This window comes from Scomber scombrus, chromosome 19 (assembly GCF_963691925.1).
Source record: "Scomber scombrus chromosome 19, fScoSco1.1, whole genome shotgun sequence".
In the NCBI taxonomy this organism is placed as follows: Eukaryota; Metazoa; Chordata; class Actinopteri; order Scombriformes; family Scombridae; genus Scomber; species Scomber scombrus.
Window position 1 is genome coordinate 11,372,036 of NC_084988.1, and position 27,068 is coordinate 11,399,103.

The 27,068-nt window shown below is 39.8% G+C and overlaps 3 protein-coding genes across 3 annotated transcripts; 1 reads left to right on the plus strand and 2 right to left on the minus strand.

The window, feature by feature from the left end:
• The first annotated feature begins 401 nt into the window (after nucleotides 1-401).
• fam98b (family with sequence similarity 98 member B) lies at nucleotides 402-3,793 on the plus strand. Its single transcript, XM_062440399.1, has 8 exons — nucleotides 402-556; nucleotides 727-875; nucleotides 983-1,111; nucleotides 1,199-1,374; nucleotides 1,931-2,011; nucleotides 2,140-2,256; nucleotides 2,467-2,634; nucleotides 2,725-3,793. Exons 1-8 carry the CDS (start codon nucleotides 519-521, stop codon nucleotides 2,965-2,967), a joined length of 1,101 nt encoding a protein of 366 aa, XP_062296383.1. The 5' UTR covers nucleotides 402-518; the 3' UTR covers nucleotides 2,968-3,793.
• Nucleotides 3,794-3,915: 122 nt separating this feature from the next.
• ptpn21 (protein tyrosine phosphatase non-receptor type 21) lies at nucleotides 3,916-20,389 on the minus strand. Its single transcript, XM_062440203.1, has 19 exons — nucleotides 20,186-20,389; nucleotides 19,012-19,310; nucleotides 16,261-16,430; nucleotides 15,778-15,875; nucleotides 14,542-14,609; nucleotides 14,375-14,445; nucleotides 13,857-13,944; nucleotides 13,648-13,736; nucleotides 12,981-13,068; nucleotides 12,561-12,640; nucleotides 11,488-11,548; nucleotides 11,187-11,268; nucleotides 9,509-11,037; nucleotides 8,689-8,829; nucleotides 7,497-7,715; nucleotides 6,897-7,025; nucleotides 6,577-6,811; nucleotides 6,173-6,333; nucleotides 3,916-6,050 (listed from the first exon to the last, which is right to left on the minus strand). Exons 2-19 carry the CDS (start codon nucleotides 19,189-19,191, stop codon nucleotides 5,922-5,924), a joined length of 3,618 nt encoding a protein of 1,205 aa, XP_062296187.1. The 5' UTR covers nucleotides 19,192-19,310; nucleotides 20,186-20,389; the 3' UTR covers nucleotides 3,916-5,921.
• A 425-nt stretch (nucleotides 20,390-20,814) lies between these two features.
• Nucleotides 20,815-26,681, minus strand: spata7 (spermatogenesis associated 7). The gene is made up of 12 exons (XM_062440522.1): nucleotides 26,525-26,681; nucleotides 25,545-25,607; nucleotides 25,328-25,417; nucleotides 25,105-25,152; nucleotides 24,408-24,511; nucleotides 23,854-24,314; nucleotides 23,687-23,732; nucleotides 23,123-23,244; nucleotides 22,966-23,016; nucleotides 22,728-22,805; nucleotides 22,198-22,255; nucleotides 20,815-22,101 (listed from the first exon to the last, which is right to left on the minus strand). The coding sequence occupies exons 1-12, from the start codon at nucleotides 26,565-26,567 to the stop codon at nucleotides 21,451-21,453; spliced, it is 1,815 nt and encodes a 604-aa protein (XP_062296506.1). The 5' UTR covers nucleotides 26,568-26,681; the 3' UTR covers nucleotides 20,815-21,450.
• Between the last annotated feature and the right edge of the window lie 387 nt (nucleotides 26,682-27,068).

Sequence of the window (27,068 nt, forward strand, 5' to 3'; positions counted from 1 at the left end):
TAATGTAAGCAATTGTAATGAGAAACTTTCTCAAAATAATGACTTATCCTATGACTTATTAGTATCTCATTATTTTTGAGATAGTTTCTCATTATTTTCAGATACTAGGTCAATATTTTGAGATAGTTTCATATTATTTTGAGATACTAAGTCATTATTTTGAGAAAGTTAGTCATTAGTTTGAGAAAGTTAGTCATTATTTTGAGAAAGTTTCCCATTATATTGACTTACAGGATCTTTTTTTCATCACACAGGCTTCGATATGAGTCGAATGTAATCTTTTATTTCCATTTTCTACTGTGTCGTTTCTGCCTCAGTCTACACTGGAGCGGAACGTCTGAAGCGGAACTACAGATCGAGCATCACATGTTTCCTACCGGTTCGCGTACGAAACCGGAAAAGCAAACAGGCATGATGATAGCGCCTCTGAAATGAATGGACTCAAAATATATCTGCATTGAAACTCTTGTTGTCGAAACGTCGTCATGTTGTAACCAAATAAACGCTGTCTATCAACAATGGAGTTTGACCTTTTAGACTCTTTAGAGGAGCTCGGGTAAGCTAACTCTCTGCTAGCATGTTAGCTTTGCATTTAGCGTCTCATCCAACGTCATGTTGTCAGTCTCTGTGTTGAAATGGATAACGATGGATTTAAAGTGGCTGCGCTTCTCATTACATTTATCTAACATGTCGTTCACGCTGGTTTGACTGTGTTTCTCTCCTCAGCTATGACGGCCCCCTCATGGAGGAGAAGGCGCTGCTCGAAGCTGCACAGGCAGGCCTGTCCTCTCAGGAGTATGTGGACCTGTGCAGGTGGCTGTCATCCAGGTTAAAGCTGCTCTGTGATGTGGAGGAGAGCATCACTTCTGATCCAGGTGAGCCTCATCCACCTCAACTCCTCCATGGATGTTGACAGAGAGGATGCTGCAGCTCAGAAGAAAAATGTTTATTAAACGTATTTAATCTTTCTCTGCTCCTCCAGATGACCTGGAAAGCCTCCAGGTGGAGATGAGCGGTCTGCTGAGGGAGCTGCACTGTCCCCATGAAGAAGTCATCTCAGGAATTCTTAAGGGCAGCACTCGAGATACAAAAGATCACCTAAAGATCGTCTGTATGTAATCACCTCATGCTCATTCCAGTCATTGTGCTACAAGCTCTGTAACTTTATAATAAGATATGTCTTTCTTTTTTCTGTAAGTGTTTCTAAGCTCAGAGCTTCAGGCGGCTCATATCGTGAGGAGCAGACACGTTTCTGATAAACAGCAAGACGAGAGGCCGGAGTTCCAGGAGCTCCTGAAAATCTGTCAAACACTGAACCTCCCAGAGCCCCGAGACCAGGATGCAGCAGGCGTCTTCTCCCAAATACAAGACAAGGTAGGGCTTTTGTCATATAAAGTACATTTAATATCAGGGTCACCACCAGTGATAACATTTGATTTGGCTCCACATTTTGTCTATTTTTCTTTAATTTCTTAAAGATCATTGTGATTTTTTTTTTGTCTGATCAACCGTCCAAAAATTCAAAGATGCTGTTCCAAACCAGTTTGTTGACCTAAGAGCTCAATATGATCGATCCACTTTATTTTAGAATACACATTATTTTATTTTTTAAACGCAGCCTTTATTTTACTTGAATTGAGAAAGGAACATGTATTTACTGGACTTCAGCCTATTATTTATATAATCTGTGTATGATAGCATGTTAGTGTCTTTCATGTTGTTGGTGTATATATTCATTCACACCTCACATCAACTGTATTCATTTCTCTATGTGTTGAAGTTGCTGCCAGAGCCCGTTTCAAACAGGCATATTATTAATATGCACTAAACTTGTGTTTGACAAAGAAAGCTTCAAATCTGTCAGTGAATCAGTGAACTGCAAACAGTGTGTTACTAATGCTGATGCATGAAACTCTGTGTGTCATCACAGGTTAAAAAGGTACTTGAAGATCTCCCAGATGGTTCCATTGGAAACCCGGTGCTGAAGAAATCTCTCAGCAGTGAGCAGTGGGTAAGTAGATAAACATGTGAAATGAACAACGCTGTGTGAATTCTCATATCTGTGTATCAGTGACTGACTGTGTTTTTGTATTATGAACAGTAAAGTTTGAATTGATATCACTTTTTTTGTCTCCACAGGAGAAGTTGCACAACATAAACACAGCTCTGTCGTCGGAGTACGAGTGTCGGCGCAGGATGCTCATCAAGCGTCTGGACGTCACAATTCAATCCTTCGGGTGGTCAGACAGAGCTAAGGCACGTTCATCTGTTAGTCACGCAGCTAACCAATGTCCCCTTCCTCTAATTCAAATTAATCTAAACTGAGTTAATATAGAGGTGTTGAATCTGTGAGATGTGGTAATTATAAAGTAATTTGAGATCAATATTTTTCCTTTTTCCTGGAGCATAATCCCTTTTTCTGTAGAAGCTGTTTTAATCATGTGCATGTCTGGGGGGTTTTTTTAGGCAAAAGTGGACAGCATGGCGGGGGCCTACCAGCCCAGGAGACACTCTCTGAGGCCACAGTCGATGGTGGACACGGCCGAGCTGCTTGCCGCCAGAGAAGACCTCTGCAACGTGGTGAAGACCAGCAGCGGCTCCAGCAGAGAGAAGACAACGTGTGCCGTCAACAAGGTACAGAAGATCGTTTCCCTCTTCATTATAAACGTCTTCAAAGTGATGTTCTCTTCTAAAACAGGCATGTCTCCCCTCTCCTGTCCACAGATCCTCATGGGGAGAGTGCCAGACCGAGGAGGACGTCCCTCAGAGATTGCAGCCCCGCCTCCAGAGATGCCACCCTGGCAGAAAAGACAAGATGGAGGAGGGGGTGGCTGGGGAGGCCGTGGTGGTGGACGAGGTGGTGGTGGAAGAGGAGGAGGAGGTGGAGGTGGTGGTTGGAGAGGAGGCGGATGGAACCAAGGAGGACACAGTGGACATGGAGGAAAAAGAGGACGGTACCAGTATTAATATCCACTGATATTTTCTTGTTTCTACATGAACTCGATTTATTTCGTCAGTAGGGGAAGAGAACACATTTTTAAAAGTCAGATGTCAGACAGGCAGCATCTCACTTGGATGATTAATAAATGCTCCTATTTTTACTTTTGGTATAGTACTGTTGTGTTTTTGTATTCAGTGTTTTTTAATTGAAACTAGCAGTAATGATGTCTTTACAAATCCAAAAATACGTTTGATATCCACATTGTGTCATAATGGTGCATCTTAAACCATGTGTTTAGGTTAGGACTGCAACTAACAGATATTTGTATTATTAATTAATCTATTCTTTAGATGAATCAATTAGCTGCTGGGTTTCTAAAATCCTAAAATGCAAACTCAAATGTGTGTTTTTTTGTCTTGATCAACAGTCCACAACCTAAAGTTGACTGTCATAGCAGATTAAAGAAAGGTTGACGTGTAAGAAGCAAAAACAAAAGTAAACCAATTATAATATCTTTCATAAAATGCAAGTCATCTAGTCTAAATGTTTTGCATGTTACACAGATGACAGTGTTAAAGGGATTTAATGTTGGCATCTGATCTGGTTATTAGTGTCTGTGTGACGACTGAAACTGCTGCTACCTGTCAGAGAACAAACTGAGGATACTAAGACATCAGTGTAACACAAGTGGAGGACCACTTGTGTCCTCCACTGCAAACAAACTAATCCATATGAAGGATGATAGATTACACTTTTTAAACATTTTACAGGTTTCCTTTACATTTCAGAACGCAGATTCTGTACCAGCTGTTATCGTGATCATTTTTCACCTCTGAATTTATTTAATAAAGATTTTTCTCCAATACTGTACACTCCTTTTTGTGTGATTATGAGTCACCAGCTAATTTCTACCACAAGGTGGTGTAATGCACTGATGTAAATGAAGAGACAGAACCGTAGAGACCAGACCAAAGTTATTTCCAAATATTTATTCTTGGCTGAAAAGATTTTCTACACTTTTTTTTTCTTCCAATGGCATACCGGTTTTGCTCAATAGATACAGTTTATACATAGTTTTTTACAATAACCAATATTTGTCATAAGCAGAATTTTACATTGTGTACATTATGAACAGACCTGTACATAGACAAAATGGTTACACCTTGGCCACACAAAAAAGAAAATAATTCTCTTCAGTCTTCACACTAAGACTCAATCAGCATCTTTTTAAAAAGCAAAAACAAAAACCTGCAGCAAATCCATAAGATCCAGTTAAAATACATCTAAACGTCGTTAAGATGCATTTTTCTCCAGTTAAGTAGGTCACTGCTCATGCGTCTTTGACACCAAAAACTTGTCAAGAAAAACATCTGATTAAGAAAAAATTAGGGATTAACGATCACTTCACTTTGGCCACATTATGAATGAAGTTGGCGTCTTGAATTCGCTGACTATTGTATATCAAATATATTATTAAAAACACGTAACTTAATGTAAACATTGTAGTGCATGTATACGTCCTCTCAGCACGGGTGATTTTGAATTGATTACCGAGTTTTAAATACTTCCTGTAGCTGCAGAAAGGAAACAGTCAAATGTGATGGTGCAAGTGGTCGTTAATAGTCAGGAGGCCGTTTATAAGAGCAGGATGTGTCTCTGCAGAGGGACATTTCTCACTGAGGTGAGAACGAGCAGCAGCCAGAATACTGCAACTGGAGATGGTCGATCCCTCACTCACACGTTCTACTTCACACTAATACTGAGTGCCGCAGCCAAACCCAACACACTGCACTGAACTCTATTACTCTACTAGATGTTCTCGAGGCTTTGTTTTACTTAAATAAAACAGGTGCAGTTCACATGATTTTAGAGGTCTGAACCAAATATGATCACTATGAATGTGATAGTTTTCTTTTTGATGTATCGATTGGCATTGTTAACACATCACTGCAATCAAACAAGCAATACATGACACTGAATGAGAAAATGTTCCTTCATATTATGCAAAAATACAGAGCCCTTTTGACTTTACAATACACATTTAGGCACAACATAGATTTGAATGTATTTTGTTGTTGCTAAAATACAGCACTCAGAGTTCAACTATTCAGCAGATCGCAGGATTAAAAAAAAAAAAAAAAGTAATGAAAAATGTGTGTATAAAATTAATTTTCCAGTTTTACTTTCAACCCAAAAACCGTCTGCCGTCTTTTTTTTTTACTCCACTACACAGATTTCTGGAATCTGTGCAAAGCATCTCTACTTTCCAACAATCCAGTGTTTTACAAAAACCAATGAAGATCATAATTATCCACTGAGACATCAAATACATTTGTTGTTTGTATCTATTTATATGTGACATAAGTATCATTCTGTTAAATGTAAATCTATATATTCTCATTTAGTTAAATGCAGGGAGACGTGCCTTTTCCATCATAGGCCACATGACAAAATCCATCTGAACTCTGGGCTCTCTTATCAGACCTTCGTTTTAGACATTTTTCTCTCGCTCCATCACTCGAGTCCTTCATTCTCAGAACCAATAGTTACCTCGTCAGCAATCCAGTAACGTTCATTTAAAAAGTGACCTCAGTCCAATGAAAATACATTGACTGTTTTGATAGACATCTACAATAAAGATTGTTTTAATGCAGCTTAACATTGGTTCATTATGTACAGCAAGGTACTGTAAAAGTGCTGGGCTTTATTAAGCAATAATGTATGTAAAAAAAATAAAAAAAATAATACTGTTTAGAGGCAGGTCACAAGTCCTTTACGTTCCTTCATGTGGCATTGCTTCTTGTATATCCTCACATTATTCCATGAGCTTTGTCTGATTTAATACTTGGCCAAAACGGGGTCCATCAAATACCGACTGCTGCATTTCAGCAACGCAGCGCAGATTGGCACAAACCTGCTAATTCCATTTTACAGTCATCCGTGATGACTATGCGTGCTGGGGAATGAAGATGTGTTGCGCTCAGATTAGCCTGGAGCTGCGGAGGTACTGGATGAGGACCCTGTAAATGAAGGTGTACTGAGACAAGGTCTGAACCATCATCATCCTCTGATTACGCAGCTTCGACAGGACAGTTCTGACATCCAGCATCTGAAACAAACAGAACTTTAGCGTGAGACAGATAAACCTGGCGACTTTTAATCTAAAATAACTGAACAAACAGTTGGAGATGATGTACAGTAGATTTGGTGTTGTGAAGGTGACTAAGTTACCTCATTGTGTTCTAGACAGGCTATCATGATCTCGGACAGGATGATCACTCCAGTGCGTCCCACTCCAGCACTGCAGTGGACCAGCACAGGTAGGTTGGTGTTCTTTGGGTCACTGATGCTGTTAGTGTGTCTCCTCACAGACTGGATCTCCTCCAGGTAGGCTGGAAAAAGACGGGAACATTAGCTTGAGATTTAATTAAATATTAAGTTAATAAATTGTGTTTTTATCATAAATCTTAAAAAAAAAAAAAAAACTTTTCTTAGTAACATTTTATAACTAAGCTAACATTTTCATTGGCTATAAAGTGAATATGTCTACCGATGCAAACATAAAAAGATGACGTTTTTAGAAACAGAGATCTGAGCATAAAAGCACCAGACAGACTGATCGTGATCCCACTCACTGAGGAAGCCTTTGAAGTCCTCGGGACAGCCGTGGTCCGGCCAGTCTGTGTACTGCAGGTGCCAGACAGTCCTTTCTTGGCCCGTCAGGAGGTGTTTGATCTTCAGCCCTGTGGTGGCGTAGCAGCCAGACTCTGTGCGGAACCGTGTGGTGATCTTAAAGCGGCCGTACGTCACCGTGTTGTGTCGCGAGCCGAGTCGGGGCCAGTACCGGAAGCTCTTCTCTCTGCCGCTCTCCTGGAGAAACCAAATTGCGTGGGAAAAAGTCAATCCAGGAAGTGACGAGAATTAATAAATGTGAAACTATATGCAATCAGCGTACCTCTTCAGCTGTGACCATGGCGATGATTGATACTCCCTGTTCCCACACCATTTGCCAGAAGTCCTGGCATGTGTTCGACAGGGGACCCTGTGAGGCGATGTAGCTCCACTCCTGTCCACCTACTGTTATCTAAAGAGACAAATATCCCTCTTAAAGCAATCACTCACTGGAAATCATTACAAATATCTCGATAAACGGAGAGGCAGAGCAGCAGAAAATGAAATTATTTTCGGCAGAGTAATTGTATTACATAAATGTAAGAATGAAGGAGTGAAATGTGACTCATCAACAGTCATAGTGATCCCACAAACCACCAAACAGCCCTGGATGAGTAACATGCCTGCTGCTCATGACAAGCTTTTGGATGTCTGGTAATCTGGGTTGAGTAACAGGAATACACTGTGTAGATAAAATGCTTCACCAGTGCAGTTATGTTTTTATTTTAATTTTGTTTATGTCTATTTAATATTCTTTATACTGCTCATTAAAATTCTGCCTCAAGTATTAAATCAGTCAGGGCAGTGTTGTGTGGGTGCTTTGTAAACTTGAACTTCATGTTTTAGAAGAGACGGGTGATAAATTCCTCCCTGCATAACTTACTCTAACGTGCGACGCGTTGATGTAGCCTGTGTTGTTCTCTTTCGTGGGAACCAGCTCCACTCGGGTGTCGTCATAAGGCAGGACGTCTTGGAAGCGGTTTTTGTCTCCGCTCTCTGGCAGCTGGGCGATGGTGCATTCCCCTGACGGACGACGCTTTGGGATACTCTCGTACTCCTTTAACAGCTCGCCACTCTCCATATGCTGCTCCAGCGCTTTACACTGAAAAACAAGGCAACGGTAAACACAGCACTGTCACAAATGATGCAGGCATGACTCCTCATGTTGACTTCATCAGGCGGATCAGTTTAACTTCAAAAATACATCAATGCTGTGATGAGATGCAGGGAGACATAATCCCATTTTTGGTCAAAATTTTATCAGCAGTGATGCTTTGCATGACACATGAATGACTGACAATTGTTGTATTATTAACATTAACTTCACACTGGACAGAAAGGAGCAGCTAAAATACATTTACTTCCTATTACTGTAGTTTTACTGCAGGGTTGTTTTTACTGCAGTTTACTGTAAACGTGTGTGAGGTGTCTTGTTACAGCAGGAAACACCACATTTTTTTGCATGTGTGAGGAAATACAAGTGACTGAAAATATATAGCACCACACTTAGTTATTTCTGAAACTGTCAAAATATTCAAGTATTATTATAATAATACATTTGAATAAAATTTGATTTGCAGTAGTGACATTTTGCAATAAATAAAGAAGCATGCAAACATCTATAATGTATGACTGACTGTATTAATTTGCGTCTTTTGTTGTTATGTATGAGACATTTGTCAATCTACCGCATGCTCATATATGACACCTTATTAACAGTGACCACTTCATTCCCTGGAGAGGTAATTATTTTTTAAAGTGTCTGGAGTTTGCCTTCACTTTTAAAGCAACAAGCATCAAGATTAACAAGGCTGACCTGTTCAGCTGTTGCTGTCAAAGTCTGTCAACAGTGACTTTCTCTTTCATAACTAACGCTAACACAACCAGCACCTCCTGGTTAAGAGCTTTTTCCATAGCAGGGTTCCTAAATGACAAATCTTTAACAAAACACAAGCGTCACTAATTTCACTTTGCATTAACTAAACATTACATTATGTTGTTGTTATGTTTATAAACCACTGTTTAACAAGTAACAAATCACTGACAAAAAAATCAACATTTCTGAAGCACCCTACCCTCTCGTCATTAGAGGCTCTTTCAGGCTCATCCTTGACCTCGTCGTGCATTGGCTGCCTGGACACTGACAGCCCATTGAGATGAGCCACCTTCAGAGGGCCCATCTTCTTCACCTCTGACCTAGCTGCTTTCTTCATGCCCTGGTACGGCAGGAGAGTAGACACACAGAGAAACTGAGAATGAGTGTGTGATAAAAGTGTTTGAGCCTTACAGATGGTGAGCAGTCAGACAGGAGGGGAGGGACGGCGCAGCCTCGATGGGGATCTGCTACAAGAATGTCACCTGTCCGGTTTTCCCAGGTAGCCCGACTGCATTCTTTCAATATGTGCCAAAGTGAACCTGTTTACGTCATTCAACTCCAGCCACTGAAACTACCTCTAATACTTTCTGCGTGCTGATACTCATGTGACGTTGATATGAAGCACATATAAGTCACTGAGCAAAAACAAGTGTCTACAACTGACTATTTTAGAAAATAAGATTTTTTTTGTGTTAAAGCTTAGATAGAAATGACATGTGGGTTGACAGCTGTGATATGAGAGCAATAAATTAATCAGACTACTCAACATACTGAAAACATGAACTAATTTGCTGCTAAATAATCAATTTTACCTCCAGGAAGTCGAAGCAGAGTTGGCGTTACTGCACCATGACAGTAATGTAAAACGCAAATAATGTAAACAACGTGGATAGATAATTAGAATTAAATAAAATTATACTTCATTTCTGAGTTAACGACTGGAGTGTTAAAAAAAACAAGAAGAAAATACTTTAACAGGATGGCTCTAAGCTGAGAAGGCGACTGGGACCTGGACTCACCGGAGGGGGCAAGCCTTCCACTGTTTTCTTCCCAGGTGGCACATCAGATACAGGCCTCTTCTTGAAGTCTTTCTTAGTTTTCTGCTTGGCCTGGCCGCTCAGGTCTCCCTCTGAGACTGAGGGCATAATCCTTGGCTGCCGTAAATCTGGCGGCAGGTACAGAGGCTCCCCCTCCTGGATCAGGGGGTGAACCTTGTAGGTCATGGAGCCGGTTATAGAGGGGTCCAGGGAGGAACCTATGGGGTATGCAGGAGGAGGCTCAATGGGGGTCTGTTGCTGAGGCGTCAGCGAGGAGAGAGATGTGAAGCTGTGATGCTGTTGTGGTTGCTGGTCAGAAACAATCGATGCTATAGCGTCCTGAGAAAGTGGAGTGTGGCGTCCGCCGTCGTCCTCAAACTCCTCTTCTTCACCACTACTGTGAACCAGCATGGTGGCGTCCGAAAGGGATTTCTTGTGTCCGTACTGCACGTCCTCCTTAATGTCTCCCCTGTCCTCTGTCTTTGTGCGTTCCAAGAACACGTTGAGCTGAGATCCCTGAGAGCGACCTCCATGCAGGACTGGAGGGGGCGTGGCCGTTTCAGCTGCTGAAGAAGACATGGTCCGCTCTTTGACCCTCATCCCCTCGAAACTATGCGCTAGTCCAGCAATCTCAATGGAATTACGCTTCTGGGCATGATGTGGGTGTCTGTGTGTGGGTCCGCAGAAAAGAGGCTCTGACACCTCTTGTAAGGAGTGAGCCACAGGCAGGCTGTCCTCTTGGAAAGTTTGTACTGAGTGGTGCACACGCCGCGTGATGATCAGGTCTGGGTTGCTACTGCTGACGTACAGGTGACGCGACAGGTCAGGTGTGCTGTTAGCAGGACGGGGATGGGCGTATGGGTAAGGCGGAGGTGGTCGGTACACGTGTGTTCTCATGATGTTGGGGGCTGGATACTCTTGGGCCTGCTGTAATTGGACATTAGTGAGCTCCGGGACACTGACTGCCCCCACCACAGGTCTCCTCTCTGTGGGGTAGGGGTAAGGAGACGGGCTGTGGAAGCTGGAGCCCAGATGGAAGGGATAGTGGTGGTGGTGTGCTGCTCCACCGTGCTCCCCCCTGATCTCTGGCTGGCTGTAAACTAGAGGGTCTGGCCTGCTGTAGGCGTATGAGTTTCCGATGTTTAGGTTCCTCATGGAGTGGCTCTGCCGATGCTCTTGAGACAAAACCATTCCTCCTCCTGTTCCTCTGTTCTTTTGACGCATCACTGTCTCGTAATCAGGAGTGGCGCGGTAGGAGGGTGGGATGAGAGCGCTGTGACGGTGCGAGGGGACGTAGTCTGGCCTAGTGATATCACTGGTGATAGAGGGATTGGAGGACATGGGTGAGGGTTGAAGGTAGTGCTGAGGATTGGTTAGAGAGCTGGTGCTGTGGGCGCTGTACACGCTGCCGTTTCGTAAACGTCCCCCGCTGTTGTATTCCAGAGGAGAGCAGTCCAGGCTGGTCTGGGAGTGGTAGTAGTAGCCGTTCTGACTGTTCATGTACAGGTTGTCTGTCAAATAGCAAAACAGCATTCAAGATGAGCAATGAATTATAATTACAGAACAACCTGACATGTAAATTTAGCTGAACACAGAGTAAAAACATCATGTCATGATTTCATTTTAATCCAACTTGCAAGCCAGTCTCTAGTGTGGTTACCTTGTGATGATGTGTAAGGCTCTGTGAAATGGCCATTGTAGTGCATTTGCGGAGGGGGCATCATGTAGCTCTGAGGCTTTGGCTGTAAATCAACAAGAGGGGGATTCAGTGTCTGCTCATATGATCCAAATACAGGGAGCAAAGAATTAAATATAAACTGCATCGTAGCACATGTGCGACTTGATTGTGATTTCAGCAAACATCATGTGATGCAATGCAAGCCAGAGATTCAACAGGCATCTACAAACTAACCATACAAACAGCGAAAAGTGAGTGTGTTTTGAGTGTGCATAGACATTACCAGAGATATTCTGGTAGAAGATCTCCGTCTGACTGGGTTGACGACTGTGGGCTGCGTTTGACTGGTGGGATAATGAATGTGAGTCAAAAATGATGACCTAACCTGATACTACAAATGAGTGTACAACAATAACAATACTTTATAGTATATAGTTTTTCTACAAAACCTTTTAATTATTCAGCATTTTAACTTTGAGAATGCTCATATAGCAAGGTGCAGACCAGTGTGAGCTTCAATGAAGGTTCATCAAATTAAAACATGTCACACAACTCTCCAGTACACTAATTTTGGCTATCTTGTTTTTGTCATGTAGCTTTCAATATGAGTTGTGTAATGTGTTTTTGTTTTGATGGACATGCTTTTTTTTTTTTTTTTTTTTTTTAAACACGCCCAACTTCTTAATCAAAGGTTAACCAATAAAAAGATTTGAAGATACTAAATTAATTTCAAAACTACAACAGGTGCTGCCACTGGCCCTCAAGTCAAAAAATACAAAAAAATAGGATCTAATTTATCTTTATTAAACCAATAACGGTAGGAATAAAGATCCCATCCCATTTTAAATACTTTAATTCAATGTAATGTAATGTAATTTAATTTAATTTAATTTAATTTAATAGGATCCTCATTTGCTTCATCAAAACACAGGCTATTCTTTCCCAAAATGCATGGAGTAAAAACAAAACTACAGGCTTCACAACCCAAGTCCCATTTCATATATATAGAGCCTGTTGCTGTGGCATCGTTGGCTAGGTGGTTAGGAAGGGATGGGTGCTGGCACCTGCTCGATAGGCATACTGTAGGCGGTGGCTGACTGTGTTGCTCACCCCTTATTAGAAGGCAGAGAGGGACGAGAGAGCATTGGAAAGCGAGGAAAGGATAGAGTGAGAAGAGACTTCTGGGAGCCCTCAGAAGGCAGGGGGTCACACTCCTCTCTGAAGAGAGAGGAGGAGAGGAGGATCGGAGTGAGGCTACACCAAAGAGGAGACACATGCAGGAGAAGACAAGTAACAACGAGACAGGAACTGGGCTAGACATGTTAAAACAAACAAAACAAATTAAAAAACACTTACAGGCTACTCTTGTTAATCTTATAAAACTTGAGTCTGGCCAGACACATCCGGCACACATATTTGGAGGTTTCCATGTCTTCCTACACAAAAAAGGAGACGGGGGAAAAACAAACATTAGATAGCAAGATATTTAATACATTGTTGGTGTTTGCCTAGTTATCTAAAAGTTAAGAATTCCTGTGTATGCTCTCAAATACTTTTACACTGAGTTTCAGCTAATGGTATGTGACTATATGATCCACACCCACCCACGCACGCACACAAACACCCACACCCACACACAGGTGTATTGTTAAGACTAGCTGACGTAAGCTCCACCACAGAGGCCCATTTCCAATTTTGCTAAATCCAATAAGAGACTGCGATGTCCCAGGAGAAGGGTATAGGAGAAGAGAAGGTGCAACGACAGCAGAGACTTACGGTCTGGAACTGAACACTCTCCTCTCTGTTGGCTAGCTCCAGGGCAAAGAAAGACCTGTTGTGACTCATGTTGTTAATTTCACTCCACCTACGCAGCCCATTTAAGCGGCAAACAGAAAGAGGTAGGAAAAAAAAACACATGATGTCATGGCGGTCACATTTTTAACTACACCAAAAACCACACCGCATTTTTTTAAAAGAGACTGTGGCACTGCTTTAACAAAGCATAATAATAAAAGCCATACACGCATGTGGGAGTCAGTCTACAGTATCTAGCACTCATAATGGTATGTACATAGATACAGTTCAGCCTAGGTCAAGAATGTTAACTTACTCACTGGAGTGATAAATAAAGCTCCCACAATCTTTATCAGCTATCACAATGTACCTGACTCATTTCCTCTTGGGCCACATTCAGGTCTAGAGAGCATTAGGGAACATTTCAGGAGACTACCTCCCCTAAGAATAGCTGAGAGCTGTGCCACACATCCCAATTTATACTGACAGAATCATCTGATCCAATATGATTACTGCTAACAGAGTGTTAGCAGACAAAGCTTTTATTCAGCTCTTCATATTGAGAAGTACATCGTATTTTAGGAACTTTTAGGCATTGCTATCAAGTCAAACAAACCAAACATTATGATTTGTTGGTTTTTAGACTTACCTAAATAAAAGAAGTGGTCTGCCATTTTTATGCTTGACAAAGATGCCATCGAGGCAGGATCCCAGGGTAACATCTGTGCCTGTATTGTCCTGTTTAGATTAAAAGGAAAAGATCAACATTTAGAACAGCATGTTTCACCCAAAATAAAGTAAACAAGTTTCATGCTTCCTCTCAGGTTTGGGCTGTTGGGGATTGCAGCTTGGACTCACCTTGGCTTGATAACTTTCCTGGCCGTATCCTTCCATTTTCTCCACCTCCTGCATGTACAGCATCTCTGCCTCCGGGGCTGACAAACCCCTGAGATTAAAAAAAAAATGTTACAAAATAACCAACAGGAAGCAATTTTTTTTTTAAAGTAAGAATAAGAGTAGCCTTTATTGTCATTGTACATGTACAACGAAATTGACATCATAAGTTAAAAAAAATCCCAAAAAAATCTATTAAATTCTTGCTGAATTCAAAATGTTACAATGGTAACAAACATCTGCTGGGTAATGACATGAGAGCAACCAAAGAGATAAGAAATAAAGCCTTGGAATAAAAGTTTTGATGTATGTAGGTAAATGGAATTTGGCATTATAAATGAATCAAGATTATGAGAGATTAAAAAATCTCTCTGCCTGGATAGATCAAATGGTGTTAAATTAAAAGGATTGTGTTTTCTTTTGTGAAGCAGTTGGTCTGTCAATCCACACAGGGAGAGGCTGATGTTTTGAAAGTCACCCACCTGAAGGACTGATAAAGAAGAGCCACTTTCTGAGTGGCCTCTTCCAGTACTCGCTCATCTTGGATCCAGTCCTGCAAAGACAGAGTCAATATTGATACAACGCTAGCATAAACACATCTGAAACCTTTTTCATTTGATACGTTGATAGTACAAAATGAAATGCCTACAATGGGGAACAGCACAAACTTCTGCAGGAACTCCTGGGAATCATATCGATTGAAGTCTCCAAAGTCGGCTGTGGGCAAAAAGAAAGATGCACTAAATGAATAAATACTGCCCAGCATTCTGCACTCTCTGAATGAATCCTATTACATGTCCATTTCTGCATTTAGAACAAAGACAAAGCTGCATTCAAGAACTGCAGAATGCTATAATGCCTTTTTGGAAAGCTGCAGTGTATGATGACACGGACTAATTTTAGGAGAGGAGGGGCCCGTTTGTTATGGAAGGGAATTGCTTCAGTGTCTAACAACGTGCGGTCCAAAAGTGTTACAGCTCTAGCCTGCCTGCTGGCAACACTCACAGCTATGTTGGGTATCCCAGGCATCAGTGCTCAATGCTCAAAAGCTACAACTGCCCTTCACTCCAAATTATCCCTGTCAGGGACACAAAATAGGGCTTTATTTACACAAAAATTGCTGTGATTGCATGACAATTTAACTAGTCTGCAATGTGCAAATAGTTTTTTTAGGGCTTTTCTCCAGGGCACAAACTGCATGCTAGTCAGTCATTTGAACATGGCCTCAACAGTAAGTGATCTCAGTGGCTCTGCTATGCTAACACCTAGGCCAGTAAGTTGCAGTGCCTGATATAACTTTGCCAGCAGTGTTTGAGATTCTTCTGGCTGAGCAAAAGTTGGAGGATATATCAGAGCTAAAGCTAATGAGAAGGGAGCTCTCATTCACAGACAAACACACCCCTGACCAATTTTATAGACTGGTCTAAGTTTCACAGTGCTTGTTAAATACTGTATATTACAGTAATCATGAAAATGCTCTGTGAAACCCTTAAATAAATGGTTGTAGAGAGCATTCAGACAGACTATTGTGAGCAACAGACACTTGCTAAGACAAGTTAGGATTGCAGAAATATAGTTTCTCTTGCTCTAATGGAAATTCAATTGGAACTTTGATAATCAATAGGTTTATTGTGGTTAAGTAAAACACTAACCCTTACAAAGTTGCAGTACACATAATTAATGTTTCCAGCTGAATTCTGGTCGATTTGAGGAGGAGTTTAGTGTTTGAGCAGGTGTTGTCAGATATCATGATTTATGGAAAATGACTCTGTAAATGCACAAGTTGTTAAAGCTGCATCAGTGAGACATAAAGCTGCCTGAGTTAGTACCATGCTTGTAAATCTGAGTCTTCTATTACAAGACTAATGGTATACATTCAGATTACCTTGCACTGCTAAGCTAGCTAAACGGATGGCTTGCTCTAGAGAGCATGAGATCCTGCCCTCCAGAACATCCTTCTTCAGCTGCAGGTAATACTGATATCTGTGAGGAAAGAGACAGGTTATTTAAGAATGGGAAATAAGACATGGGTCCAACAATCAAGTGTGAGAACTTTGTTTACATTTAAAGACACAGCTGTGAAGTCATTACAGAGCAAAACTTCTCATAAGTACTTGTATTAAAATAACATGAAATCTGAGTTGAAATGGAAATCAATCACATATTGTGCTGATCAAGTTCTTTTTCTACAGGCCAGAGTTTGACAGAAACTAACACCTGAGAAGTTTGCACTAAACTTTGCTTGATATTCATTTCATAACAAAAATGTACAACTTTTTTTGATCAGTGTTTTAAATATAAATTGATACTAAGCTAAAAGAGTTAGTGGCTTAGACAAGACACTGACAAGTCACTGATGGCACATCACCTTGTGATCTCCTGTTGCAGTTGGGTGACACTGGGTATGTAAAACACAACTCCAAAGTAAACAGTTGGCTCCAGCCCATACTTGTCCAGCTGCTTTTTCAGCGGCTTCTCCAAGTCAATCCATCTCTGCTGGTTCTGCTTGTTGAAGTACCACAGACTGAAGTATGTTATCTAACAAGCAAAGAAAGAAAGAAAGCACAAACATTACACCTGAGCCATGCTGTGATCACTTGTAAATCTGGCTGACCAATTTAGGAAGGAATGCAAACTCACCAAAACTATAAGTTTAGAACAGTAATAAACAACTGCTTGAGATAAATGTCAGTTTATAATCTACACAATATTCATAACATATGTAAATAATTCACTAAAAAATGTGCCCATTGTAAACTTCTCTGGGTGGCACTCCCTGTTCAGTCTTGTGACTGTCTGAACATCTGATAATGAACACTAGTAAGTGAAGTAAGCCCTGTAGGCTCGACGTTTAGGAAGGACAATATGGCTGAAAGACAGCTATTGTAATTTTCTGCCACTAAAAACCACAACTAGGAAATTACTTGCCAACATAATCATTTAACACTGATAGCATCTGAGAATAAATATAACTGTATAATATAATCACATATAACACAAAAAGTTTTTCATTGTGAGTTGAGAAAGTAACAGTAAGGCAGTAAAGGGCATCTTATTTGCAGAGAAATAACCGTACGTCCAACACAGACAAAATTCTTGTCCTCATTACATCGTACCATCATCAGTCTGGTTCTGAGTGAACGCAGATCTCAAAGCACAAAGGCTCCACAAAGCAAGTTTAACAAAGTCTAAACCAAAACGATGAACTCTGACCTGATGCTTTTTGGGTTGCAGAACAGGTGATTAACATTCAATCAACTGAACACATTAACTACGTGGTTAAGTGAGTACATGATGATCAGTGAGACCCCCAATACTGTAATTCACCATGGTGAAGTGTACATTTTAACCACAGAAGCTAGGAGTGTGACATATGTCAGTATGCAGACTATCATATATCTGCAGAAAAAACGACAGCAGCAGCAGCAGCAGCAGCAGCAGCAGCAAAAGAAGTTGTACTTCCCATGGTCCATTCATTTGTCATTTACCAGACTTGAATTTCTTTAATGGAAGATAAAGTAGTCACTCCAGGTTACAGCGACTGAAAATGAAATACAATATATAGATTGTCCACATTTTATTTAGAAGATAAATAGTATAGTAATCTCATTGTGTGACTCTATAATAGATTTTTTGATGATCTGCAGTTGAAAAAGCTTCAAGGGTAAAATATTTTTAGATATGTACATTTTTATACCCCGATTTTAAATACAAATACGGGCTCAACGACATTCTAGTGTATGTATATTTCAATATGTAGTTAAACCATGGGAGTGTGACCAGTCTGACCACAAGAATATGAGATTATGATTCATTGATCAGTCATTAAAGCTTCAAACTGAGTTTTTGTTACTTAAACAGAGGATACCCCAGCTACCTTATTAATTTACACGGTGTTAAAAATAAAACTTCCACTTGCGAGCAATGATCCTCTCTAAAACATAAACTTTTAAAATTAATGATACCGACAGAATCAATAAGAAAATGAAACAGTGTGTGGGAAAAGAGAGAAAAGCTCTGGGTTTGTTGAAGAAAACCAGGCAGGTTAGGTTCACAGGCTAAGTTAACGCAGTAACAGACGCGAAGTGATCTGTTTCGGGAAACCCAGTTTCAACTCAACTCAAAGTTCACAGAGTCAGAGTTTGAAACTATACCTGTTTCTGGACTTGATTCCACAACTTGGTAATCTATGCAGGACATGCAAAAAAATGTGAATGAAGTGTGACAACTTTGGTTTTCTAATCCCTGAACACAAATATCAGTAGTAGTGTGTGTGTTGCCAAAGTCAGAATAAAACTGTTCCCTAATTCAATTTCACTAACAGAACATGCATGACCTTTGTATCAAAGGCTGGCATCCAAAAGAACCGCATGATTGCACGCTGCTGAAATAAAAAGCAAACAACATGGCATTACCCTCTTTATACTGGAAAAAGGCTACATTTGGGTGTGGGGGCCTGTCATTTTTTCCTGAATGGTTGTGACCTAAGTGTTCAGAAAGCACTGCCTGTGAAACAAGATGACAAATGTGAGGCAGCTGCTACATTAATTCAGCACAATAACAGAATCTGTCACATACTGTAAGTTCCTGTACCTGGTGGTTTGTATATTCAGCAAGGTGTAAGTGGGTATAAACGCATCAAGTCTGACATCACTTTCAGTTCATGACTAATGTGATGACACTGCGCTCACAGTGACCAAATGCAAACATCAAGCTCCTTCTTCTGTCTTAACTCAGAAACTCTTTTCTTTAATGCCCAATGCTCTGTGAGAGCGGACACATCTGTGTACATAAAACCTTCAAAAACATACATCACACGTTTACTGTTTGCTAATGTGTATGATGAGTTAGTAATGTGCATGTAATAACTTAAAAACATAAAGTCTGTAATAGACGAAGTCCTAAATTACGCCGTAAACAGGAAAGAGATTAGGAGAGTTTCATTATATGAGTAAACAATGACAAACTGGTTATCTCAGTTTCTGTTTACAAGTTCACGTAAGAATGTGACCAGAAGTCAACCTCACCAAAAACACTTTCTTGCTGAGATGGTGAGTTTCAAAAACAAAAATTATAGTTAAGAACAATCAGCACTTGGTATTTGCAGAAAAACACATACCTCTCTTAACTCGAGTCTCTGAGCAACTGCCTCCAAACATTCCTGCCCGGTGCTCTCCACTGAAAGTGTAAACTCAACAAACTCCCCATTGAGCAGCTGAATCCGAGTGACAAGACAGCTCTTGCTTGAAACAGTATACCTTCGAGTCCTTTTGAGTTTCAAGCCAAATGGCAAGGGCATGTTTCACACTTCTTCAAGAGGGAGGTCTTCACTTAGTCCAGAGAAATTATTCTCCTTGCTGTCCCTTCAAAGATGGTGTCTATATACGAAGTCATGAGGCTCATCATCAATAGACAAACCTAAAAGACCAGAGAGAAGAAATATCTCAGAACAAAGTACAGTATCCAGGAATAGACAATAAATACGAGTGAAAAAACACTGTCTGCAATAGAGGGTGAATGGCAGTTTCTATATGGTCATCCCCATCACTTCATGTTATGATACTTTTACATTTAGTTGTACAAGGTAAAAGATAGTCTTCACACCTCATGCTGAAACAGATGCCCCGCTAGACAAACACAAGACTCATCGTAAAGTAATCCTCTTAAATGCTTAATTTCGTTTTAAGTTACCTAACTTGACTATTTCAAACTTGCTACCAATTTAGTAGGGATTTAGTAAATTTAATATAACATTTAGTTCCTTAAGTCAACACTCCGGATAAACCAATAAATATCAATGTGTGTGTATTTTACAGCAGTTTGTAGGCTACCTGACCGGTGTGATTGACTACAAAAGAGTTTACTGGCTTTGTTGTTAGAATAATCCCCTTCCGGTGAATAGCCTGATCCAAGAATTGACAAGAGTGACCTAATTCAATACGCAGCAATCTATTAGTTAGAGAGGTTCGTGTTTAACACTAAGTAAATGTTACACCGCAAAATCCTTGCTGCTGTCTTACTCCTGAGCCATGCATCGTCCATATTACAAACGATCTAGCTAATAGTTAATTTACAACGTTACAACTTTGCTTAAATACTACCTTAAAATAAGATTAACTATTTACAGACCAATTCGCTACTTTTCATTGTCAAGTTTGCATGTCTTCATACAATTAACCACAACTAAAACTAGCTCAAATGCTAGCGTGCTAACTTATGTTTCAGCAAATAGACGGCACCCTTGGGAAGCTGACGTCGCCGGTAAATATTTTGGGCAAAAACGTTGACGTTACCGTTAACCGTGAGATGCCAAATTTAGGGGTCCAACTAGGATTAAGTACCGACGGGTTCCGCCATCAAGGTCAATGGAATCTTACTTCTTTTTTGTTTGTTTTGATATTTAACTTTATCAAAGACAGCGGATCTGTCTTCGGCTTGTTTCTGGATCCAAACTAATGTAACACCCCATGCCTCTTGGTCCAACAGTTCACTCAAGCTCCAAGCGTGTTTCGCTTCCTGGGATTGGAAGCGCAACAAGTGTATTCCGTCTACATCCGCGGCTCTATAGCGTTTGTGTTTCTACTCAAATAGCTGATAAATTCCACAGCTGCCATTCTGAAATATACTTCAACTCAACTATAAATGTATACAAACGATATTTTGATGGTATTTTCTCAAGTAGACGCTTAGAAATGTGTTATATTGCCTCCGCGGCGGATGAATACATGGAGGTTTTCAGAGCCATGACATCAGACTGCTGGAATGCCGAGCGGTGAAAATGCCAGAAATGGGACAGCTGCCTGGAAGTACTGGCCGCTGACCTGTCTGTTTACCTTTTACATCGACTGACAGCTGTAGTCGCAAACACAGAATATCGTGCAATGATTAAATCGTTTCGCTTAATAATTGCGTGCAAAACAGCCAAAGTCATATTCCTTTAATGTGGTAGTAATGGCAATTACCGGTGTGTAATGTAGTCTTAATAATCAGATGCAAGTTTACAGAAAGCAGAATAGAAAATTTATTGCAATTGTAAAGACACTTTCTGGTGACAGTTTACTCCTACTGGCTACATGTCAGCGGCCTATGTCAAGTCAAGCACAAAACCGGTCTTCGTAACAGCATTGTTTTTCTAGAAATTTGAAAATGTAGACTGCAGCTACATCATACCGTAAACTGCCACACTTTGCAATCCATTCAAACTAAAGGATACCGCTAATTTCACACATCTGATGTCAGTGCAGTGCTATAACTATTTGTTGCAATTTTGCAAATCACACTAGTTACCATGGGGCAGTAATATAAAACACATTTAGAGGATTACTCCTCATTACCTGCAGCTCAACCACTGTGTCTCAAGTATGATTTTTTTTAAAAGCAGAATAGAACTAAAACATCTAATTGACGGGGTTTGTAAAATATGGAAAATGCAGCCAGTGTTTAATTACATTTACAAAATTATACTTTCAGAATATGAAATTTTACATGTCTCTTTTTAACAACACTCACTTGGTAACAAAATCATTAAAGGTCATTCAATCCCTGAATACAGCAAAACTCAGAACTCGTCATCACTTGCAGAAGCAACTGTATTTGTATGTTGCTCGTTTGCAGCCTCCGTGTTGTCACAGTGTGTATTGTTGGTAATATGCAGTGACTCTGACAAACTTCTTCCCAGGTCCTCGAGCTCTTCAGATTGCCCATCGTGACTGACCTCAGCTTGGTCTTGATGGGATCCTTCATCCCTGGACAAAGTAGTGTATTCATGCTTTTCATTGATGGCTTCTTGGTTTGTTTCAACTGTTTCTTTATGAACCTGATAAAAGTCCTCTTCTCCGAGTCCTGCATTATCAGAAACATGCTCAGTGAGAGAAGGAGAGCTGATTCCATTTTCCTGATTGACATCCTCCTCTGCCTTTTCGCTTGTTTCAGCTGGTGAAGCGGTCCGTTCAGGAGAGCAGAACGGTGTAGAAACCAATAAAGGGTCAGCATAGCTTGGTGACCCACCATATTTGATTAGTGACGCATAAGGGAGAAGGTCATTGTCTTCTTTGGTTTTCTGGTGGTTCATATCCCCTGCTTCTAGCCCTGGCAGGAGTTTATCAAACAGATATTTCTCTTTTTTTTCAAGCTCTGCACCGGATGTGGACGTGTTGGTCGGCTCCTCAAAATCTTTACGTAGAACTTCCAGAAGGTGGCGCATTTTACCCTTAAAAACAGGCAATTCAATTAGATTCATGAATTGAAGAGCCCTCTGTGAAATTGCTCAACATATTTGGCATTCTGCATGAAGTTATATACTCACCACATTAAGCCGATGTCGATTCATGTCGATATGACGCTTTATCACCTGGTCTAGGACCCTGTCAGAGGATACATACACTTATGTAAGGACTATACAGATGATATCATTAATTTTGTTGTACACTCATTCTCTTTTTCTACCCCTTTTCCCCCTCATTCTATTGTAGTCTAGCACTTATTGCACTTTCATTCATTTTACTGTATTTTTATTTATATGAGTTGTTAATTACTCTTTTTATTCTGTTGTATTAAATTAAAGCTTTATCTTATTTAGATGTTTTTTTTACTCTGTGTTCTGATATTATAGTTTTTTTGTACATATGAAACAAAGCATAACGTCACCTTGTCCAGCTATCTTTGTAATGGATGCTTCACAATAAAGATATTTGAAACAGAAGACACAGGCACTAAGAGCACTGCAGACTGCAGCCCATTAGTATTACACAGACAAGCCAATGTTTAAAATCTGTAAGCTAACATGAAGCATAGACAAACATTTCAAGTATTTCATATTAAATTGTCAATTAAAACCTGTCAGAGATGGACCCCCTGGACAGGATGTCTTCCGTTACAGCAGAAATAAATTCGAGGTACATTAGTTCTTCTTCCCTGTTGAAGAACAGAAGAGATTCATTTATTTCACATGCTACATTATTTTGGATGGTTCTCAATGTCAGATCTGTATATAAATATATATACACTGCAATAATTGTCTACCATATTAATGAAAATCTCTAAAAGCATCAGGCATTATTAAAAAAAAACTTACTCAGCAGATACACTCTTCATAGTGGGAGATTTTCCGCCCTCTGGTGAGACACTAAAAGACGGCATATGAATTATTTTAAACCTGTACCCAAGTTGATACACAAGATATAATATAATGAGTAAAATGTAACCTATCATTTTCTAATATATAATATTACCTGGTTGAGGAGAGAAAGAAATCATGGTCTCTGCTCTTCTTTGCTTGAGTTCGTTTTGTGGATTCTGAGAAATATGTGCCATTGACCTCATCCTCAGACCACTCGTGCTCAGTAATAAATTCCTATAAAACAAAAAGGACTTTAAAATGAGAGGCGATATTCAGTATTGTCAAGGCTGCCTCGTGATATACTGTAGCTCGTGTGGAACGTGATTCTAAACACGTGATTTTAGTATTATAGTAAGTATTTATGGTTTAAAGGGACAACACACCAATAATTATGCTTTACAAATTTCATCGATTTTATTTTCATACCTAACCACAGAATATCAATAGGTTCAGTCACTGTTGGTAATACTAATTAACAAATGATTACGTCATAACAAATTAATGATCACTGATAATGTCAGAAAACAATTTGAAAAATTCCACCATTTCTCATGTGATAAAAAGGCATATTATTTGGCTAATGGACAACTTCAATATATAACTTTGATAACATGTTAGTGCACTTGGCAAAAAATTAAAACATGTCTTAACAATTAAAATAAGCCATCTAAATTACCTGAGGTGGCTCATAAAATTCCTGTGCATATTCCTTTGTTTTTGTGCTGCATAAAAGAAATAGACATGAAATACATTAGGCCACATCTTGCATATGTTGAATTAATCGTTTTAGGGACACATATTGATTGATATTTTTTTAGACACACTGAGATGTTTGGTAAGTACCTTCCATGATATGTCTCCTGTCGCATCAATCTTGAGTTGGTGCAATCCTGAGTAAGGTTCCTTCGTGGTGCTCTGTAGTAGCGATATTTTGACAGGTACGAGCTCTTTTCTGATTTCAAGGTCTTAGGGGTGAAAGGTTTGTCTAGAGTAAAGTGCTGTGAATGTTTCTGGAGCAGGTCTCCACTATACGTCTTCTGGACAGGGTCTTGGAAAGTCTTGTAGCAACTTTGGTCTCCTGAAGCTTCAAGTGAACATAAAGACAGCTTTCTGTGTGAAGTGGCCCCTGGGCTCCTGTACTTCAATTCTGAAGCTGAGTAAGTATGATGGTTCTGAGGACCTGCTTTATATGATGGATAAACTATCTCCTTTGCATGAAAGGAGGTGCTGAACCTTGGGCTGGAGACCATGGAGCTCCTTGAGCAGAGGGAGGGGCTGTCATCATACTCCACAGACAATCTACTCTAAAATGCAAACATATTGTATTGAATCAGACATTGTACATTACTGAAATGACAACAAAAAAATAAATTAGTATCACATCCTTGATTTCTTACTTGGGCGGAGGAGCAGGAAGCTCTGCTATTCCTCTGAGAGAGAGAGTGGGCTGACTGGGGACGACCTCCTTTCCTCAACTGCTCCTGCCTGATTTGGTCATTATCTGTTAACAAAGGTGAAAAAACGCAGGTGATAGTCTGCTCCACACTGTGTAACTACCAATGACAGCAGAGCAGTTTCTCACGTAAAAACATTTTCAAAGGAAAAGACCACCTTTGGATAAAAGAACACTGTTATTTTATACATGGTGATGCTCATTACATCCTAGTGGTTACTCTATGAAAGAAACCATTGTAATTTACATTAGTGATGTAGCCACTTCTGCTGAGTCTGCCATATGATTTATTTCATTTCCTTTATTGAGTTTTCAAACCCCCCCAGAGAACGAGCACTACATGTAGATCCTAGGAAGCATCTGTGATAGCATAGTTACAAGAGGAGTAAGAGGATAAGGATGAGACGCATCCTGTACTCATGAGGAGTGGCTGAATTCTATTATTGCTCACTCAGGCTAAGGTCTGTATTATGATTCATAAATTCCTGTAATGTAATAATCAGTAGTAAGGTTGGTCTTCTAGTCTGAGTAAACATGTATACTAATTAACATGCTATTAAACTCCAGTGTGTCTGTGGGTTACAAACAAAATGAGCCTAGAAATGTTAAGTGTTTTATTCTTTTTGTACTTCACTACTTACACTTTACACTGTGTGTCAAGCTTTTGGGTACTGAGGCATCAACGGCAGCTGTGGAAGAAGGCAAAAATGTAAATTCACAAGAGATTATTACTCAAATTACATAGATGCAAAGTTTTTGACACTTCAACATATGAACATGTATATTATGTATGCAAGAGCTGAATGTTCTTGATCTAATGAATGCCCCGAAGGCATCATAATGAACTCCTTCCTTGCAGCTCACCTTTAGCTGAGTAAATCTTTTTGTAATGAGCCACCATGTGGTCTTTAATGATGGACTGTGTCAACTTGCTGGAGGAGCGAGGGCAAAAAGCTAAAAACACAAGACAGAAAGAAGGAAAAACTGTTAAAATGTAGCCATTATCTAACAAAGCACAAATATTCATTTCATACTTGTTTTCTCATACTAATAAGCACATATAATACGTATAAATACTTACGACTACTTTTCAAGGTTTGTCCTCTCTTACCAAGGCTGCAACCAGGTATAGATGATGCACTCCCTAAAATTGAAATGCCACTTGTTAAACCCCATAAGTCATTAATGACATTTTTAATATATAAATAATAAATCAAGGGTTATGAAGTACGAAAAACTGCTGCATACAGATTCAGAAATGTTAGATCCTAGATCCTAGATCTAGATCCTAAATGGGTCAATACTACAAAAAACATGGCTCTGATAACTTGTGATGGGAATTTATCATTATTTATGATTGACTAAACAATCAAACTATATTAAAATATTGTTTGAGTTTTCTAATTATGACACCAGTATATCATGTATATATTTTAATTTGTCTCTCTCTTATCTTACTCTTCTCTCCGTCCTTTATATAGCAATTGAAAATGTTTTATTATATAATCTAATTGAGCTCAAGAAAGTATTTTGGTATGTTGTTCAGTTCAGCACAGCTATTTCATCAACAAGTGTGTGATGTGAACAATAAATAAACAAACATTTTGTAGTCAGAGTGGTTTCACTTGTGTTTGTGTTTATACGCAGCGTTTTTACAGATGTTAGTGTTTGATTGCTTCGTGTTTCGTGTCATAAATTGTACAATACTGTAAACACAGATAAAATACCGATCTCAACCTGATGAATTAACATAATATAATCCAAAATAACCCAACTGAGCGATATCAAACTAACGCATCGTCTTACCAGTCAACGATAAAGTTACAATCTTGATTTTAGTTCAATTTCTTTTCGTCTTTATTGACAAACAATCAGTTAGCAAATGACTTGCCTTTGTCTAACTAGATGAATTTGAATCCACATAGGTGAGCGTTTAAGCAGTCAGCGAGGAGTTTATTTTTAATTAGCTGTCTAAGCATAATTTGATCTTGATCCCCTCTGTCGAGTAAATTAGCCTCCTAGCAAGCTAACTAATGCTAGCGCTAAGTGTATGTTACGTACCTATTCTCGAGTCCATGATACTATTACACTCAGCGTATCCCATTTTCCTGCGAAATATTCATGGGCGGTGACGACACAGATTCGAGACATTCAAAAACTACAGTGTACTTAAGTGTAAACATTTTAACGATGTAAGGCATTCAAGTAACGTACTGGTAACTAGCTTATAAACAGATATGAGGGATAGAGCAACGCTTCTCCGTCGCCATGCTGGTTGCTATGATTGCCACGTCATCACGCTCAGGCGTAATACGAACGACACCCCGAACCCTCCCCCCTCTAGCCAGAATTTAATACAACCCAATAGCATTAAAATGATGCGTGTCTACGTTACATATTTTAGCTTTCAGTAGTCATGCACTAAATGGCTGACTCATTTTAATCACAAATATAAATGTCGATTGTTAATAATATGGTATTATCAATAGCCTAATGAATCATTTCTTGACTGCATTGTATGGCTACAGCACATGCTATGGACTACAAAAAAAAGAGGGGGGGGGGGGGGATTTCTGGGTGTGGTTTTGTGGTATTTTTGGAGCCA